Consider the following 18,142-nt stretch of genomic DNA (forward strand, 5'->3'; position numbering starts at 1 on the left):
TTTTTTATTTGAAGGAGGAGAGGGAAAAAGTAAGAGGATTTTATATCTAATGGTTCATTCTCCAAATAGCTGCAACAGCCAGGCTGTTGAAGCCAGGGCTCCATCCAGATTTCCTATGTGTGTGGCAGGAACCAAGTAACTGAGCCATTACCTCGCTGTCTCCCAATGTTACAGATTAGCAGGAAGCTAAAATTGGAAGTGGAGCTTGGACTCCAACCACAGCACTCTGAGATGGGGTGTGATCATCCCAAGTGACCTCTTAATCACTATGCAGAATGTGTATCCCCTCCAATTTATTTAAAAATACCCATAGCTCCTCTTCATTCTGATCTCTGATAGTTTATCTTCCTGGACCCCATTAGGAATAGCAATACCTGAGTACAGGTCATTTGAGCGGCATAATAACATAAAAGTGTCACTATTGGAAACCAATGGATTTGTCTTTATGGATTCCCCCCATGTGCTAAGTCAGTGCTCTGACAGGTGAACAGTGAATAATACTGGGTTGTTGCCCTCAAGGAGTATGTAGTCCAGTGAAGTTGGCTAGTAGTACCAGGGTCTCAAGTGATGGATCTGGAGACCCTTAAGGTCTCAGAGATCTTCCACAGAGTCCAGATGTCAATGCTATTGAAAAAAAATAATAATGCTGTGTCTTTTTCACTATATGAAAATCTATACTGCTGGTTAAGATGTATAAACCATGACAATGCCATCCAACTGTGCCAGTGCACACTCACAGCGAGACATTTCTGTGTAATTTAAAAGGACTTTGAAACAGAAACTTGCCTTGTTAAGTCTTGGACCTTGAGGACAGACCTATTACTTTGTTTTGGATCCAAAAATAGGAAATGGGAAGTATGCGGAAAGTTCCTCACCATGTTGTGAATATCTTTTAACTTCAAGAAAAGCTGGGTGTTGAGGGCTGGTTGTTGGGCACAGGAGTAGAGTTGGTGCTTGAGTTGCCTACATTCCATATTGCACTGACTACCCCTGCTTGCAATCCCAGTCTCACAAGGGAGTTCCCCAAGCTCCCCTACTAAGCCCACCCCCTAACAATGAATCTGGCATGTGCCAGTGGGTGTTGATGCCCAGACTGCTATGGCAAGCCCCCAGTCCTGGCACTCGTTGATGGTACTGCAGCCTAGCCTGACTGGCCCACACCCATTTTGGCTCTCACCGATGGATACTACAGTCTAACCCAACCTTGCCACCCCCAGGCCCAGCTCTCATGAGACCTGGCAGGTACCCTGGCCTAGTCCAGCCCATTGAATGTACATTCTGGCTCTCAGGAGTACCAGAGGGTGCTGTAACCTAACCTAGTCTGACCTGCCCCCAGTCCCAGCCTGAATGCATGATAATGTCCAATGTGGTCTGCCCACAGAATTGGTTCTTACATTCACCAGTGGGAGCTGTAACCCAGCAGAGGAGTCTCCAGAATTCCCCTAGGAAGCCCATTTTCAGCCTCAGGTCTTACACATGCTGGTGGGTGCTTCGACCCAGCATGCCCACCTGCAGCCTCAGCTCTTGCTGGCAGGTGTTACAGCCTAACCCAGCCAGGCATCTCCTGCACCCTGTCCTGGCTTTCGTGCATGCCAGAGGGTGCTGTGGCTTGGTCTTGCCCAGCCTGGCTCCAGACCCAGTCCATACAAATGGTGAGAGTGTTGCGACCTTGCCTGGCCCGGCCCACTCTGATGCTTCCCAATGGGAACTACAGTCTAGTAGATGAGTGTCCCAACTTCCCCTACCAGACCTGCTTTCAGCCCTGGGTCTCAATGTGTGCTAGTGGAGGCAGCTATCCTGCTTGGCCTGGTCTGCCCTCAGTCCCAGACTTTGCATGTGCCAGTGGGTACTGCAACCTGGCCTTATCTGGCCTCCTCCCAGTCTCAGCTCCTGCGAGTATTAGATGAGTTCTGTGATCCATCCTGGTTTGGGCTGTTATTGCCTCCAGTCTCTGTACAGACCAGTGAGTGCAGTCCCACAGAGGAGCACAAGTGCCTAACAGAATCTGCCCCTAGATCGGGTTTCTCTGGCATTCTGCTGGGTACTACGGTCCAGCTTGACATTGCTTACCCACTGCTCCAACACATCAGTAGATACTGTAGCCTAACCCAGCCACGCATGTCCTTCAGCCTCAGCTTTTGCGTAGGCCAGTGGGTGATGGATGATGCTATTTAGCCCAGCCCATGACTCCCATGTGGGTGGGTTCCTTGACCTGACCTAGAAATTTCATCTGGTTTCCCTCCTCTAAGCCACTCTGTCTCAGCTCCCTCACCCACCTGTGAGTGCAGTGGCCAGGTCCATGGAAGCTCCAAGTCATTCCTCCCCTGTCAAATATGCCCTCAGTTGCTCCTACCCTGGTATATACCCAAATCGCTCTCCCCGGGAAAACTGTAGCACCCTCATCTGGGGTATGGGGTGGTGTGTTCTGGCATGACTTTTCCTGCCTTTTCCATATATCTTTAAAAAAAAAAAACAGGATAGGAAACTTTGCTGGCACACTGATATAGTTTAACACAAATTTAGCATTGGGTCCAGAATGCCTGCTAGCTAATAGCTGCTTTTCTCCCAGCAGTGTAACACTTGCCTAGATATGAGGCAACCTAGGCAGTTGCCTACAACTGGGGACTTGTTTTTCTTATAATAATGAAATAAGTAATCATGTTTCACACCTGTGAGTTTTTACAGTTAATGTATAAGTGTAAAACCCTATAGATTATTCCTATATATAATTAGCTATAAATTTTAAATTCTTTCTCTTACCTGCTATCTACTAGGCTCATTGTAATGCTGAAGTTGTTACACTGTGAGGATACCTGTTTTGTTTTAATCCATTCCATTTAATCCAGTGCACTGCATTTAAAGAAAAAACACTGAATCTTCAATTAAATAAATGGCTTCATTCTTACAGGAAAAATCTTCTAAAAGTAGACCAACTAAAAAGAAAATCCCGAGGGATTACGCAGAGTGGGATAAGTATGTTTTATATTTCTTTGTGTAAAATTTGTCACTGAAAAATTCTCTCTCATAAAATATCCATAGCTTCTTCAATAATAGTAATAATAATAATATAAACTTGAATGTATTCATACCAGATTAACTGAGTGCTGAATATCTTGTCTAAGTTGTTGATCTTGGTTCTTCATGAAATTAACTACATTCTTTTGGTGATATAAATAACTAATGAAATCCTCATTCATCTATTATAAGAATACACAACTTCTAAATTGAAGAAATTAGTCATCATTTAATTACAAAACTTGGAACAGGGTAGAGCTGATCAATGTCTTGGTCCTCACTAGATTTTATATATATACATATATTTGTGATGACAATGACTTTTCAAATTTGAAAAGAGACAGAGACAGAGACACATAGGGTGAGTAAGTGAGTGAGAAAGAGAGCGAGCGAGATCTTGCATACATTGGGTCACTTTCCAAATGGCCTTGTTGGCCAGAGCTGAGCCACACTAAAGCCAGGAGCCAGGAACTCCATCCAGATCTCCCAGCTGGATGGCAGGGGCCCAGGACCATCATCCACTGTTTGCCCAAACAGATTAGCAGGGGGCTGGGTGGTGCTCAGACAGTATGCATGTCACAGTTGGTGGCTTAACCTCATTTGCCCCATGCTGGACCCAGATTGCATGTTTTCTTAAGAAGGAAGGCAGATAACTTGAAAAACAAGTCTACTGTATGTTTCTGAAAAATGTGTCCCAAGGCATAGTACATGTGGAACATCCCTTTTCTGAAAAAAATTTTAAAGTATGGATGTGATGCTGCAAATGGAATATTCCACACCCTACAACTTTGGTATGCAACTTCCTTTAGGCTGTATGATTAGATTAGGAAACAGCAAATTTCATATTTAGACTCAGTTCTATGTATAGATGGATATTGTAAAAATCTGGAACAATCTGACACACTCTGGTGCCAACCATTTCAGATGAGGGGTATTCCAGCTGTGATAGAAATGTGAAACTAATAGTAGCAAGTTTTCAATCCTCTTGTGTATTATACTTCTCCTTACTTTTTGTTGTTCTTTAAGATTTGATGTGGAAAAGGAATGTGCAAAAGTTGATGACAATTACAAAGAACAGACTGTTGTTGACAACAAACTACATTTGTCTAGAATCGAGACAAGAATAGACACAGCAGGTAATTGGGGGGAAATAGAGGTAATGTAGTAGTCTTTATATGTTTTGAGTTAGAGCAAGAACTGTCAACCCAGAAGACATTCTCCTAAAGTGCTACAGGTTCCCATTAGAGGTCTTGTGGATTTTTCTAGAATTTTCTCCTTGAGTTGACCACCCCTAACAAACTCATTTCTTTTTAGCTGCCTAGTGTAATGCAGTATTTAAAGTACTTAAATTTAATGACTTCCAAATATAAACCCACTTATAAGTTTACATTAAAAAAAAATAAGCCTGTGTTATCTTCTTGTGTTTCATTTGTCTTCATTCCTTTTTCTTCCAATATTCCTTTTCCTCCAAATTTCCCATTTTTTTTTGCCCCAAAAGGAAGAGAGTTTCATTTTTATTTGAAATTCATAGAGGATCTTTCAAATAAAACAGAGCCAACCAACCACAACAAATTGTAAATCCTCAAAGTTGTGAGCAACTAACCAAAGAAAAATATCCTTCAATGTGGGAAACTTCATCTTCTTTATTTTATGATTTTCTACTTCTGTCATGATACATACTCTTGGGTTTAATTTTTTTGACAGAGACAAAGATCTTCCATCTGCTGATTCATTCCCCAAGTAGCTGTAATAGTCAGAATTGAGATGGTCCTAAGCCAGGAGCCAGGAGCCTTTTCTGGGTCTCTTACACAGATGCAGGGTCCTAAGGCTTTGGGCTGTCCTCAACTGCTTTCCCAGGTCCCAACCAGGGAGCTGGGTGGGAAGGGGAGCAGCTGGGACATGAACTAGCACCCGAGTGGGATCCTGGTGCCTGCAAGGCGAGAACTTTAGCCACTAGACTACTGCGCCAGGCCCAGATTTAAATTAAAAAAAAATTTTTTTTTCACATGTAACAAGTATGAGACTTAAATTTAGTAACACTTACTAATGCAAACCTACTTGCTTATGTCTAAGTCTGTAATATATATTTTCAGGTCTAACTGAGAAGGAAAAGTGTCTCCTCGCTGCTCGTGAAAAGGAAAAAGGAAATGAGGCTTTTAACTCAGGCGATTTTGAAGAGGCAGTAATGTATTACACCAGGTGAGCAGGTGTTTGCTGTGCATTGAATGCACGCGGGTTTTACAAGATGATGTTTGAATTGCAGAAACTGTAAGGAAGCTAAGTAGGTCAGCAGCAAGGAGGTGAGGTGTCACTAGTTCATTTGTGTTCGGTTCATTTTTCCAACAAGTTTCACAAACTTCCAAGTTCCCACACCACCCTAATTTGTAGCAAAAGATGTGACTTTGCTAGGCAACTGGAACAGCATGGCTACCTAGCACACAGGTTTAAAGCTCGGGTTCTACACTCCAGCTTTCTGAATCTAATCTAGTTTCTTGGGATACCCTCTCTGACCACAGGGCCTTTGCACAAGGCTCTTACTGTGTAATCTGCTTACTTCCAACTTTCCCCTTAGATCTTCATCCATGCATCACCTCTTTGAGAAAGTCTTCCCTGACTTTCTAGAACAAGCTGACTCTCCACCACTCAACACCCCCGCCCCGCTCCCCTCCAATTCCACAATTCACAAGCACGTAGAGCAGTCTTACCTTTATTTTGTAACACTTGGGAGAGGCACTTGAAGTTTGTAGGGTTTGATGCTACCTGGATTGTAGGCTCCATAACAGCAGACTGAGTGAACCAGAAGGTAAAGTAAGGCTCTGCTGCCTCTTTCATTCAGCACAGCCTCCCAGCTCACCGTAAAGGCTGTTGGACACCAGCGCCAGCATTCTCTTTTTGTCAGTTTCCCCCAGTGGAATTCTCCTGTCCATTATGGGAGAAGAAAACCTTACCTTCTTTTGAGGCATCCTGTAGTGGAAGCATTGTATTGTATCTGGCTGCTGGGATGATTCAGGAAGCTCGCACGGCCACTCTGTGGCCTCGGCTGATTCTTGATGCAGCGAGATGAGGCTGAGACGGAACAGTATGCCGAGAGGCAGAACTCCCTAGAGAGAGCAGACTGCCTTTGCAGCTGGTCTCAGTGCTTTGTCAGTTGTGGCTGTGGGCATGTTTCTTGATCTTTGCTTTTTCCATAAAATTTTTTCTTTAATTTATGTAGCTTTTAAAATGTGATGGCCAGAGGAAAAGAGATGGCCAGAGGAAAAGAGAGACAGACAGACAGACAGAGACAAAGATCTTCCATCAACTCTTCATACACCCATAGCAGCCAGGACGGAGCCAGGCCAAACTTGTGAGCTCTGAGTTCCATTCAGTCTCCCACATGGATGACAAGAACCCAAGTGCCTGGGCCATCATCGGCTACCTCCCATTGCAGTAGCAGAAAGATAGGTCAACAGTGAAAGGGTTGGGGGCTGGCACAGTAGCATAGCAAACTAATCATCTACTTGAAGGCCAGTATTCCATATGGTTGCCAGTTTGTGTCCCAACTGCCCCACTTCCTGTGCAGCTTTCTCCTTATGGTCTGGGTAAACAGTGGAGGATGGCCCAAGGCATTGGGCCCCTGTACCTGCAGAGAGACTTGGAGGAAGCTCCTGGGTCCCAACTTTGGATCAGTTCAGCTCTGGCTATTGTGACCATTTGGGGAGTGAAACAGGAGGTAGAAATCGCTCTCATTCTCTCACTCTGTAGAATCTGCTTTTATAAATAAATCTTCAAAATGGATGGAACCTTGATGTGACTTGGACCGGCATTCCAAAATGGACTGTGGCCATTGCCAAATAGTGGCTTCGCCCTCTGCACTACAACACCTGCCTCTATTTATTGTTTAATAATTGAAAGGCAGAGGAACAGAGAGACTCTTCAAATGCCCACAGCAGATTCAGAGCTGGGCCAGGCTGACGCCCGGAGCTTGGGAAGTCATTTGTATCTCCTGCTCCTCCCAGGGTGTGTATTAACAGGAAGCTAGGAGTGGAAGTGGAGCCAGGACTCAAACCCAGGGACTCAGACATGAGGAGTGAGCATCCCGAGTGGTGCCACTGTGCCAAATGCCTGCCTCTCATTGCCTGGCCTGTCTGTTGCCTCAGTTTTCACTCCAATAAACTTAGAAGAACACTAATACCCCCTCCATGGACTCCGGTGAGATTTGGGTGAACTGATTGTGAGCTATTTAGCACTTGGTCTGTGGGAATTACTTGATGTTAAATCCTCTTACTGTTTACTCTTACGTATACCTCCATGTCTAGTGTTGTTACTAAACCATGTCATTGCTTTACATCCATCTTCATCAGTTTGGTAAGTCGACCCTTTTACTGACTTTCCCACTTATATCTTCTATTCCTCTTCTAGGTTTAGGTAAACTCAATGTACTAATACCCTGTAGATTCTCATTATTCCACAGCATTCCAAATCAACTTTTAAAGTAACAGCCAGGTAGATAATAAGAATATATATAAATATCGTATTTGTAATAAAATATTTATGTATTTGGGAGGCTGAGATACAGAGAGATGTGTTGTTAGAGACTTCTCCTTCTGGTTCACTTTCCAACTGGTCACAGTGGCTGAGACTGGGGAAGATAGAAGCTAGGAACTGGAACTCCATTCAGGTTTCCTACATGTATAGCAAGGACCCAAATATTTGGGGCACTTTCCATGGCTTTCTTGGGTGCATTAGCAGGGAACTGGATCAGAAGCAGGAGTGACACAATGTCTGCACTGCATGCAACAGCTTAACTTGTGCTGTGTGACAATGCCAGACCCCAGTCAGATTTTAGACTCTCTTTTTTCCTTAATTGTTGCTTTTGTAGCCTTCATCTAGCAAAATTTTCTGCCTTACCGTTTGTATTCCTCATCCTGTTGATTGTTCTGTTTTCAATCAAGTTGTGTCAGTTAGATTATTTTGATCGTTTCCTTAGATTAGCTTGTGGCAGCACATAACAGCCACATAAAGGACACTGGTTGTGATTGACTGACTTCTTGTGTGCTAACAAATTGTTCCCAAGAGATCAGAAAATGTGTTTAATATCTGGTATTAGGGAAACAAGTTTTTCAGTAGCTCTGTGCATCTTTATATTTTTCACATCCCCACTGAAGCCCACTTTAGACATAGTAACCAGATATTTAGGCATGCATAGAAATGTTGAATTTGTTGTGGAGCTGAATGTGGCTGCCTCTGATGGCGCAGCCGTCACCAAGCACCAGGAGCCGAGTGGCTTACACAGGGGAAAGTTACTTTCTGCTAGCAGTGGAAGCGGCAAGTAGGATAGCAACATGTTGATAAGGTGTTTTGTTTTGTTTTCCACAACCTCTTTGCTTGGCTGGTCTCTGGCCTCATCTCCCTGTACCTTCATTACATGTTCTGTCCAGTTCTGTGCCCTCAAAGCCTCTTAAAAAAAAGAAATCTACCATATTTTTATTTGAAAGGTAAAAGTACACAGAGAGAAGGAGAGGCAGACAGCGACATCTTGACATTTTCACTCCCTGAGTGGCCCCAACAACGGGAGCTGGGCCAGTCTGATGCTTCTTTCAGGGCTCCCACATGGGTGCAGGTGCACAAGTACGTGGACCTTCCTTTGCTGCTTTCACAGGCCATTAGCAGGCAGCTGGATTGGAAATAGAACTCTGGGACACAAACTGGTGCCCATATGTATCAGTTCTGTTCCTATTCTCATCATCTAGTTTTACCCTGTGGCTAGTGCAATGGCTCAGATGGCTAATCCTCCCCCTTCCATCGCCAGGATCCCACATGGGTACCAGTTCTTGTCTCAACTGCTCCACTTCCCATCCAGCTTCCTATTTGTGGCCTGGGAAAGCAGTGGAGGATGACCTAGTTTTACCCCGTTAGCCTCCTTGGGAACCTCCTACCTCCCGAGACACCTGTTGTCTGATATAGTGAGGGGTTAGCACTTTAACAGAGGGATTTTTTAGAGGTCCCAGTTCATCCCATCTGCAGGTGATATTGTTTCATTGACAACTTCTGCTGAATTCCTCTGTATTCTGAGGTCGGCCTCTGCCTGTTCATCACCAACCCACGTTGCTCTAACAGGAGCATATCAGCGCTTCCCACCGTGGCTGCCTATAACAACCGGGCACAAGCAGGGATCAAGCTGCAGAACTGGACGAGTGCTTTCCAGGATTGTGAGAGGGTCCTGGAGTTGGAGCCCGGAAATGTAAAGGGTAAGATGATCACAGAATATTTTCTCACATCCGACAGGCTCCATCAAAGGCCATCCACCTGACTTGCACCATGTCTCAGAGAAATGTGAGCGCCCAGGTGTGAACCACCACCTTCATAAAGTTACTTTTGATTTTACCCCTAACTTAAGAGTTTCTGCTGCTAAGTATTTGTACTAGGATATACAGCAAACCATCCCCCCAATTAAGTAAAATCTACAAACATATTTTCAAATAGAAATAGTTCATTCTCTCATTTGTTTTTTTAATACAAAAAATCCCTGAAGGATACTTTAATATAGGTTTTCTGATGTTTCTGATTTTTATTAATATATTAAAATAACAAGTCCACTCTGGAACACTAGGATGTTTTCATAGCTTCTTTGTTGACATTGTCATCTCTGTGCCACAGATATAATCTCAGATGTATTTTGAAATAATGAGAACTTAAGTCATTCGATCTTTTTAAATTTACTTTATTGGAAAGGCAGATTTACAGAGAGAAGGAGGCACAGAGGAACCATCTGCTGGTTCACTCCCCAAGCAGCCATAATGGCCATTGCTGAGCTGATCCAAAGCCAGGAGCTAGGAGCTTCTTCCAGGTCTCCCACACAGGTGCAGTGTCCCAAGGTTTTGGTCCGACCTCTACTACTATCCACTGGGGAGTACACCAGTGGATGGAAGACTCCCCTCCTTCTTTATTAGTAAAAAATCTGCCTTTGAAATAAGTTTGAACAGAGGAAGAAGTAAGGTGTCCTAGTTCAGTGACTGTCTTCTGGATACCGCAGTGCAGTGGGCTCTGTGATGTGTTAAGCTGAGAAACACTCAGGCCTTCTGGGAGGGGGCACAGCCCAGGGCTGCTAGAGGATCAGCTTGTTAGAAGGGACAGTTAGATGCCCAGTGTGGTGGCCTAGTGGCTAAATTCCTCACCTTGAATGTGCCAGGATCCCATGTGGATGCTGGTTCTAATCCCTGCAGCCCTGCTTCCCATCCAGCTCCCTGCTAGTGGCCTGGAAAGTAGTCAATGACGGCCCAAAGCCTTGGGATCCTGCACCCGTGTGGGAGACCCAGAAGAGCTCCTAGCTCTGGATCAGCTCAGCACCAGCCATTGTAGTCACTTTGGGAGTGAATCATCAGATGAAAGATCTTCCTCTCTGTCTCTCCTCCTCTCTCTATATATCTGACTTTGCAACAATAATAAAAAAAAAAGGGACAGTTAGCCGAGGCAGCCTCTTTTAGTGTCATTTTCTGTGTGTGCTAAAGTGTGAAAATGGGTGCCTAGTAGTCTGTCACTCACATTCTCTCTATGTAAAATATGTGACAGCCATAACGCCATATATTACAACGTATAATGTTCACTTTGATAAATTTTCAGCTCTTCTACGCCGTGCCACTACCTACAAACATCAAAACAAGCTCCAGGAAGCTATAGATGACTTGAGGAAAGTGTTGGAAGTTGAGCCTGACAATGATTTGGCCAAGGTAAGTATAGACAGTGACTCCTCACTTCATGTTATAGTTGGTTATTTTTGTATTTAGGCCAAAGTCATATCAATTTTTTAAATAAAATGATTTGTTTATTGAAAGGCAGAGGGATATAAAGGAGAGACGGAGACAGAGAGATCTTCTATCTCCTGGTTCACTCCTCTAATAGCTGCAATGGCTGGCATGGGATCAGGCTGAAGCCAGGAGCCAGGAACTTCATGCAGGTCTCCCATGGGAGTGGATACCCAAGTACTTGGCCATCTTCCTCTGCTCTCCCTGGCTCATAAACAGGGAGCTGGATTGGAAGAGGAGCAACTGGTACTCAAACCAGCTTTCTAATATGGGATGCCAGCATTGCAGTTGGTGGCTTGACTTGCTGCACCCCCAGGCCAATCCTGAAATGGTTTTGTTCTTGCTGAATCAGTTATGTTGAGGATTAGTTCACAGTACGTAAAATCCCAGATGTTACCCCAAAATGTGCATTGTTTGTTTGAAGTGGAAAAAAGCAGGCCCTTAAAAATTGTCCAGAACAAGAAACCTCCCTCTGAAGGACAGATAGTTCATTTTCCACTGGTAGCCTTGTAGATAAAGCTTTCCTCTGAGCCCATCACAGTTCATTCAGCAGCATGGTGGGCTCTGTGGTCCTGGCTGAGTTGTTTATGCTGCCACCGTGGTCAGTGTAGTGTCATGGGTGGATGTGCTTCCTTGCAGTGCGGAGTGCACAGGTAAGCACTGGAAAGGACCAGCAGAGCCACGCCTAAGCAGCTAGGTGTTAAGAACTGTGGAGAGCCTGACATGGTCCTCCATTGGGAAGTGAACAAGGCGGCTTGGCACAGGCTGCCCCCGGGGCAGACACACAAGACTGTTTCTTGCGGGAGCACCAGGCTGTGCGCTTCATGTCCCTGCAGGGCTTTTCATTCCTTAGCCCCTGTGGGCTGGCACACTGGGTGATGGCATGCTCACTGGGTCCGAGGGACAGCTGAGGTAATGGAAGTGGAGCAACTTCCACCTTTTTTTGATGAGCTATGAAGAAATCCACCGCACCTGTACTCCAGAGGAAACCATCTTTATTGTATGACGAGCATACAGCCTTAAAGGGAAGTGCAATTTCTGCTGCGCAAGGCTGAATTCAAAACAAACACCCTCAAAAACAGATGTGAGCAAGGAAGTTTGATAAATAGTGGGAGACCTGCCTTCCCCAGGCACCTGTTGCGTTACTCATGGCCTTCTCTCTGGGTGGCAGCTGACATCACCAGAGCAGCAGCATTTGCTGGGCCAACATTTCAGCGGATTAAGCTTAGGGACTGGCTGTGCAGCACATCTTTCCCCCAGAGTATTTTATTTCCATAATTCTGTTTATTAAGAGGTTAGTGTAACAGACAGAGAAAGTCTTATCCACTGGTTTCCTCCCCCAAGGTGGCCACACCAGCTGAGGTTGGGCCAGGCTGAGGCATGGAGCCTGAAGCTCCATTCTTGTCTTTCACATGAGTGGTAGGAAGTGAAGCACTCCAGTTGTCATCACTGCTTCCCATGCACTTTAGCAGGAAAGTGGATGGAAAATAAGATAGTGCTGGGCCCGGCGAGGTGGCAAAAGTGGTTAAAGGTCCTCGCCTTGCACGCCCGGGATCCCATATGGGCGCCAGTTCTAATCCCGGCAGCCCCGCTTCCCTTCCAGCTCCCTGCCTGTGGCCTGGGAAAGCAGTCTAGGACGGCCCAAAGCTTTGGGACCCTGCACCCGCGTGGGAGACCCGGAAGAGGCTCCTGGCTTCGGATCAGCATAGTATCGGCCCGTTGTGCTCACTTGGGGAGTGAATCATCGGACGGAAGATCTTCCTCTCTGTCTCTCCTCTCTGTATATCCGCCTTTCCAATGAAAAAATAATAAAAATAAATCTTTAAAAAAAAAAAAAGAAAAGAAGATAGTGGAGACTTGACCCAAACTCTCATATGAGTTTACTAAGTGGTAGCTTAACCCACTGTGCCAAGACATGGGCCCCTGTAACAAGGTCCTAAAAGAAAAACAAAAATCACCTTTGATTTTACTACCCAACACAATTTCATATTGTTCATATATTAACTTTTTGGCCTTCTCCACATATATTTTTATCTTAACTATATGCAAAGATTAACTCAAAGTGGAGTCATATATTTTAACGTAAAACCTGAAACAAAACACTTAGAAGAAAACATAGCATAAAATCCTGTGACCTGGATTTCCTGCATAGGATATAGAAAATACAGTCCATCAGAGTTGACAAGCTGTGCTTTACCAAATTTAAAATGTCTCTCTGTGAAAGACACTGTTGAAAAATATAGGTAAATCACATTTTCCTTTTGTAGTCTGTATATTAGTTATCATAAATTAGAGAAAGTATATGAGAGTTGTCTTTTTGGACTGGCTTATTTCACTGAGCATAATGATTCGTAGTTGCATCCATTTTGTTGCAAAAGATAGGATTTCACTCTTTTTTTTTCTGGCTGAGTAGTGTTCTGTAGTGTATATGTACCACAGTTTCTTTATCCAGTCATGGACTTCTGGGTTGATTCTATATCTCTTACCTGTTGTGAATCACAGCCCTTGTCTGCACCCTGGAGGAACAGTGGTTTTTCTACCTACTACTTGTTGAATTCTTTATTTAGTACAGTTAAACTTGTGATATTATGAAGTAAATGGAATGCATGTCATGGGGAATATTAGAAGAAAAAGAAGAAGAATGAATATAGGAAGGAATATGCTTTGGAAATTATATATATGAAATACATGAAATTGTCTCATTAATTTTTAATGAGTGATATATGTACATATATGTCAAATAATATTGAAGAACTTCCACCGTCAAGCAGCACGTGCAACACAATTACATCTGTATAAAATGACTGCTGTGTATACCAATAAAACACATCTGGGAAAATGATGTTCAGAATGTTGATAGTATTATCTGAGTGGCAGAATTTTAAGTGATTTAATTTTATTCTAATTTTTTCATAGTGGACACGTATGATTGTAATCAGAGAAATCAGTGAAGTTGTTTTGAAAAGAAAGATGCCAGAAGAAGCCTTATTATAGTTATCTTTACTCATTGTAAAGTGATTCTTACTTAAAGGAAAATATTTTCCTTAATGAGATGATTATATTGCAGAAAACCTTGTCAGAGGTTGAAAGAGATATGAAAAATTCTGCACCTGCGCTTAAGCCCCAAACCAAAGGGAAAAGGATGGCCATCCAGGAAGTAGAAAACTCGGATGAGGAAGGTGGCAAGGACAGCGCAGGGAGCCGCGTGGCTGGCAGTGCAGGTGAGAGCAAGACGTCTTCCCTGTCCAGGCTGTGCAGAAGACTTCCCATGAGTAGGATGAGCTCTCCCAAGGGGTCCATTTGCACAGAAATTGTTGCTCTAGAAGCTTTTTCTAGCTTCGTCTTATAAATCCATAAAGAAGTTCAGCTCATCTATTGATTAACACAATCCCCCAAACCCATTTTTCTTCTTAATCTGGCATTCCTCAATTTAATTCCCAATAATCACCCTTCTCCCTTCAATGGCTTTTGTTGATAACACCCAAGTTTCTTTATCTCCTCACCTGGGTCAAGGGGCTTCTGATTGTTGCCAGAGCTTACAATTATGACCATAACTGCTATAAACATTTGTGTGCAGGGTGATTTTGTGTATGTGTGTGTGAGTGAACCTATACTTTCCTTCCCTGTAGTCAGTGTCTTAGAACAGAATTTCTGAGTCATATAGCAAGTGTATGTTGAACTTTATTTGAAGCCACCAAACGTTTCCAGGCTGCCTGCAGGATTTTGCTTTGCTGATAACTAAGTATGCATAAGAGATATTGTTGCTTTCCATTCTCACATTTTTTTTTCAGTTTTTCTCTTTTTAATCCATTTTATTAGCTATGTGAAGTGGCTTCTTACTATGGCTTTAATTTGTATTTTCCTAATGGTGTTGAACTTTCCACGTGCCCATTTGCCATCTCCATATAATTTTTAGGAGGAGATGTGGTAAATGGCATTGTTGTAATCTTACTGTTGAGTTTGGGGATTCTTACTATTCTCCAAACAAGTCTTCTGTTGGATTTGTAAAAATGTTTTTCCTTGCCTGCAGCCTGTTTTCATTCTTATAACCATGTCTTTCACAGAACAAAGATTTTTGATTTTCTGGGAGTCAAACTGATACATTTTTAAAATTAAGGCATTTCTTTTAGTTTTCAGCCATATTGTCACAGTTTGTTATATCCATCTTTTGTTTCATGTGTTGGGAGGCTCTGTTGGAATATGCTTGCAAATTCAGTATTGTGGTATTGTGCTGGTCAATGAATCATTTTATCATTGTTATCCATGTTTATCTTGGATAATTTTATGTTTTACATCTACTCTGATATTAATACAGCCATTTTTGCTGTCTTTGGATTAATATGTGCATACTATATATTTTCTATATTTTAACCTACATATATTTTTAATGTGAATTTATTTAGACAAAAAAATAGTTTGGTTCTCATTTCTATCCGTTCTTACTATTATAATTGGCATAAATACCCTTATATACTTAGTTAAGAATTGTTATGTTTACATGTAGATGTAAGTATTGGTAGGGTTGTATTTATATATTTTTCTTTCTACCTTGTGTTTTTCTCGCAGCTGCTCCTTTCCCACCTCCTTTTGGATTACTCGGATATTTTAATTTGACATTTTGGTTTACTGATTGGCTTTTTAAATGATAGTCTTTGCATATTTTAATGGTGTATTCAGGTATTTAAATACACTAGCACATATTTATCAACACACATTTTCTTAGAACTCCTTACCTCTTCAAGCGTAGTGTAAAAACACCTTGCTTTTGTTTCAAGCCTTCCTATATGTTTTCAAGAATCTAAGAGAAAAGAAGAATCTAGTTCTTTATCATTCTTTATGATTCTTTATTCCTGATGTTCCTTCTGGTGTCATTTCCCTCCATCAGCAGTGTTGTCGTCTTAGCATTTCTTTAAGGGTGACCTGCTAGAGATGAAATCTACTAGTTTTCCTTTCTTCAGGGTAACTTTCTTTCCCTTTTCTTTCTTTTTATTTACTTTTTAAGTTTTTGATTTTGATTTTGTTTTCCTTTCATTTCTGAAGGATGTTTTTGCTGACTATAGAATTCTGAGTTGACAGCTCATTTTGTTTTCTTCTTGCCCAGTACTTAATAATCTTGTTTTGCTCTTTTTCTTGGCTCTCGTTTTGATGACAAGTTCCCATTACTAATGTTGTTGCTCTTCCTGTGTCTGACGTATTGCGTTTCTCTGGATGCTTTCATTTTGTCTTCTTGACATTTAGTATTCAGCATTTTTTTGAAAATTATTTTTATTGGAAACCAGGTTTGCAAACAGGAGATAACAGAAAGCTCTTCCATCTGCTATTCTCCAAATAGCCGCAACAGCTGGAGCTGAGCTGATCTCAAGTCAGGAGCCAGGGGCTTCCTCCAGATTTCCATGTGGGTGCAGGGTCCCAAGGCTTTGGGCCATTCTCCACTGCTTTCCAAGGTCAGAAGCAGGGTGCTAGAACGGAAGTGGAAAAGCTGGGACACAAACCGGCGCCCAATTGGGATTTAGAGCCTGAGCCATTGTGCCAGACCCAATGTTCAGCATTTTGATCATGACGTGTCTGGATGTGAATGTCTTTGAATTTATCTCCTTGGGATATAACTAAGCTTCTTAATTTTTTAAATTAAGTTTGGTTTGTTTTCATTGGAAAGGCAGATTTAGAGGGAAGGAGAGAGAGAGAGAGAGAGAGAGAGAGAAAGATCTTCGGTCTGCTGATTCATTTTCAAATGACTGTAATTCCTGGAGCTGAGCTGATCTGAAGCCAGGAGCCACGAGCTTCCAGGTCTCCCGCGTGGGCATAGGGTCCCAAGGCTTTGGGTCATTCTCTACTGCTTTCCCAGGTCACAAGCAGGGAGCTGGATGGGAAGTGAAGCAGCTGGAGACATGAGTGAGCTCCCATATGGGATCCTGGTACTTTGCAAGGAGAGGATTAGCCAGTTGAGCCGTGTGCAGGGCCCAGCTTCTTGTGCAGTACAGTTTGTATCTAACCAAATTTTAGAATTTGTTGGCTGTTGTTTCTTCAAATTTTTTTCCCAAGGCAACAGTATTTATATTTTCCCCCTGGGTTTGTTATGACACAATTTTTAACCTATTTGGTATTTTGTACAAGTTTTTCCTCATTTCTTTCGATTTTCCTCTCTGTTGGTCAGAACAAATACTTTCTATTGCTGTATGGTTTTCTGGACTTTTTGTATGTGCATTTTAACTTACTTATTGAGTGTGTTTGAGCAAAAACAATACAGAAAGACACAAAGAAAGCTTCTTTCTACTGGTTCATTTCCAGAATGCCCACAAAAACTAGGGCTGGCTCCAGGAGCTAGGAATTCAACCCAGGTATCCATACTGCAGAGATCCAAGAACTTGGGCCGTTCTATGCTACCTCTCAGGGTCTGCATAGCTGCCAAGTAGAATTGGGAGCCAGAGTAAGAATCAAATCAAGGCACTCCAATATGGGACAAGAGCATTTTCACTGCTAGGCCAAGTGTGTGTCCCTTTACTATCTTTTTGTTTTGGGTAAACACATGGAGAACTTCTTCTGATGCTTCAGTCTGAGTTTTGCACTGCTTTGAATTCTGCCGGAAGTTATCAGTGGGAAGGAAAGTGAGAAACCCATTGTTGGTTTGGTAGTGTATTGGGTTCTGGTTTCTTTTGCCAGTCTGTCTTGCTGGGGTCTGTGCAGTGGGTGTGGAGGTCACAAAGGTGTGAAGAGAACTGTTCCATTGTAGGCAAGGCCGCAAGGAATTTCCTACTGCATGGCAAGGCCCAGCGGATGTCTCTGCAACCACCTGAAGGCATTTCCACCTCCCTTTGCATGGACACCAAACTACCCTGCTGATAATTCTGTAATCTATTTAGGCATTGTTTGCCAATGCAGAGTTGGTTTTAACTATCAATGTGAGCCCGGAAGTTGATGTTGCAGATAACGTCTTGCAAAAGGCCTTTTACAATTCATGCTGTCTCTGTCTCTGCTGCCCCATTGACCATCCTTGACCTTTAGGTCCCTCCTGTGTTGCATTTCCTCCCTTAACTGACTCAAGATTGAGTTGTAGAATGAGGATTGTAGTAGGAATGTGTTACTGATTGATATGCACTGTCTACTGAGAACTTCCTGACCACAGGGTCAGGATAGATAACATCCTGTTTTAAAATGAAACAAACAGCAGAATTATCCTTGGATATACACACTTGACCATGACATAAAAAGTCTGTGCCAGAGTTTGTGACCACTTCTGTATGAATAAAAAGGACAGCTTTCTTGCATTGTCCATTATGATCATGAAATCGTAGTGGTCCATTTCTTTTCTCTTTATGCCTGCTCCACGCACCCTTTGTGAGCTC

General features: G+C 42.9%; 1 protein-coding gene across 1 annotated transcript in view; it reads left to right on the forward strand.

Moving 5' to 3' along the window:
* SPAG1 (sperm associated antigen 1) overlaps nucleotides 1-18,142 on the forward strand; it is a 68,623-nt gene that overhangs the window by 14,314 nt on the left and 36,167 nt on the right. Inside the window, exons 4-9 of the mRNA XM_040972644.1 lie at nucleotides 2,909-2,973; nucleotides 4,042-4,151; nucleotides 5,109-5,214; nucleotides 9,115-9,245; nucleotides 10,618-10,724; nucleotides 13,867-14,020. Coding sequence (XP_040828578.1) covers nucleotides 2,909-2,973; nucleotides 4,042-4,151; nucleotides 5,109-5,214; nucleotides 9,115-9,245; nucleotides 10,618-10,724; nucleotides 13,867-14,020 — 673 coding nt within the window. The remainder of the gene's footprint in view (nucleotides 1-2,908; nucleotides 2,974-4,041; nucleotides 4,152-5,108; nucleotides 5,215-9,114; nucleotides 9,246-10,617; nucleotides 10,725-13,866; nucleotides 14,021-18,142) is intronic.

The sequence above is a fragment of the Ochotona curzoniae genome, unplaced genomic scaffold (assembly GCF_017591425.1).
Source record: "Ochotona curzoniae isolate NIBS_2020 unplaced genomic scaffold, NIBS_Ocur_1.0 contig_2318, whole genome shotgun sequence".
NCBI classification, from domain to species: domain Eukaryota; kingdom Metazoa; phylum Chordata; class Mammalia; order Lagomorpha; family Ochotonidae; genus Ochotona; species Ochotona curzoniae.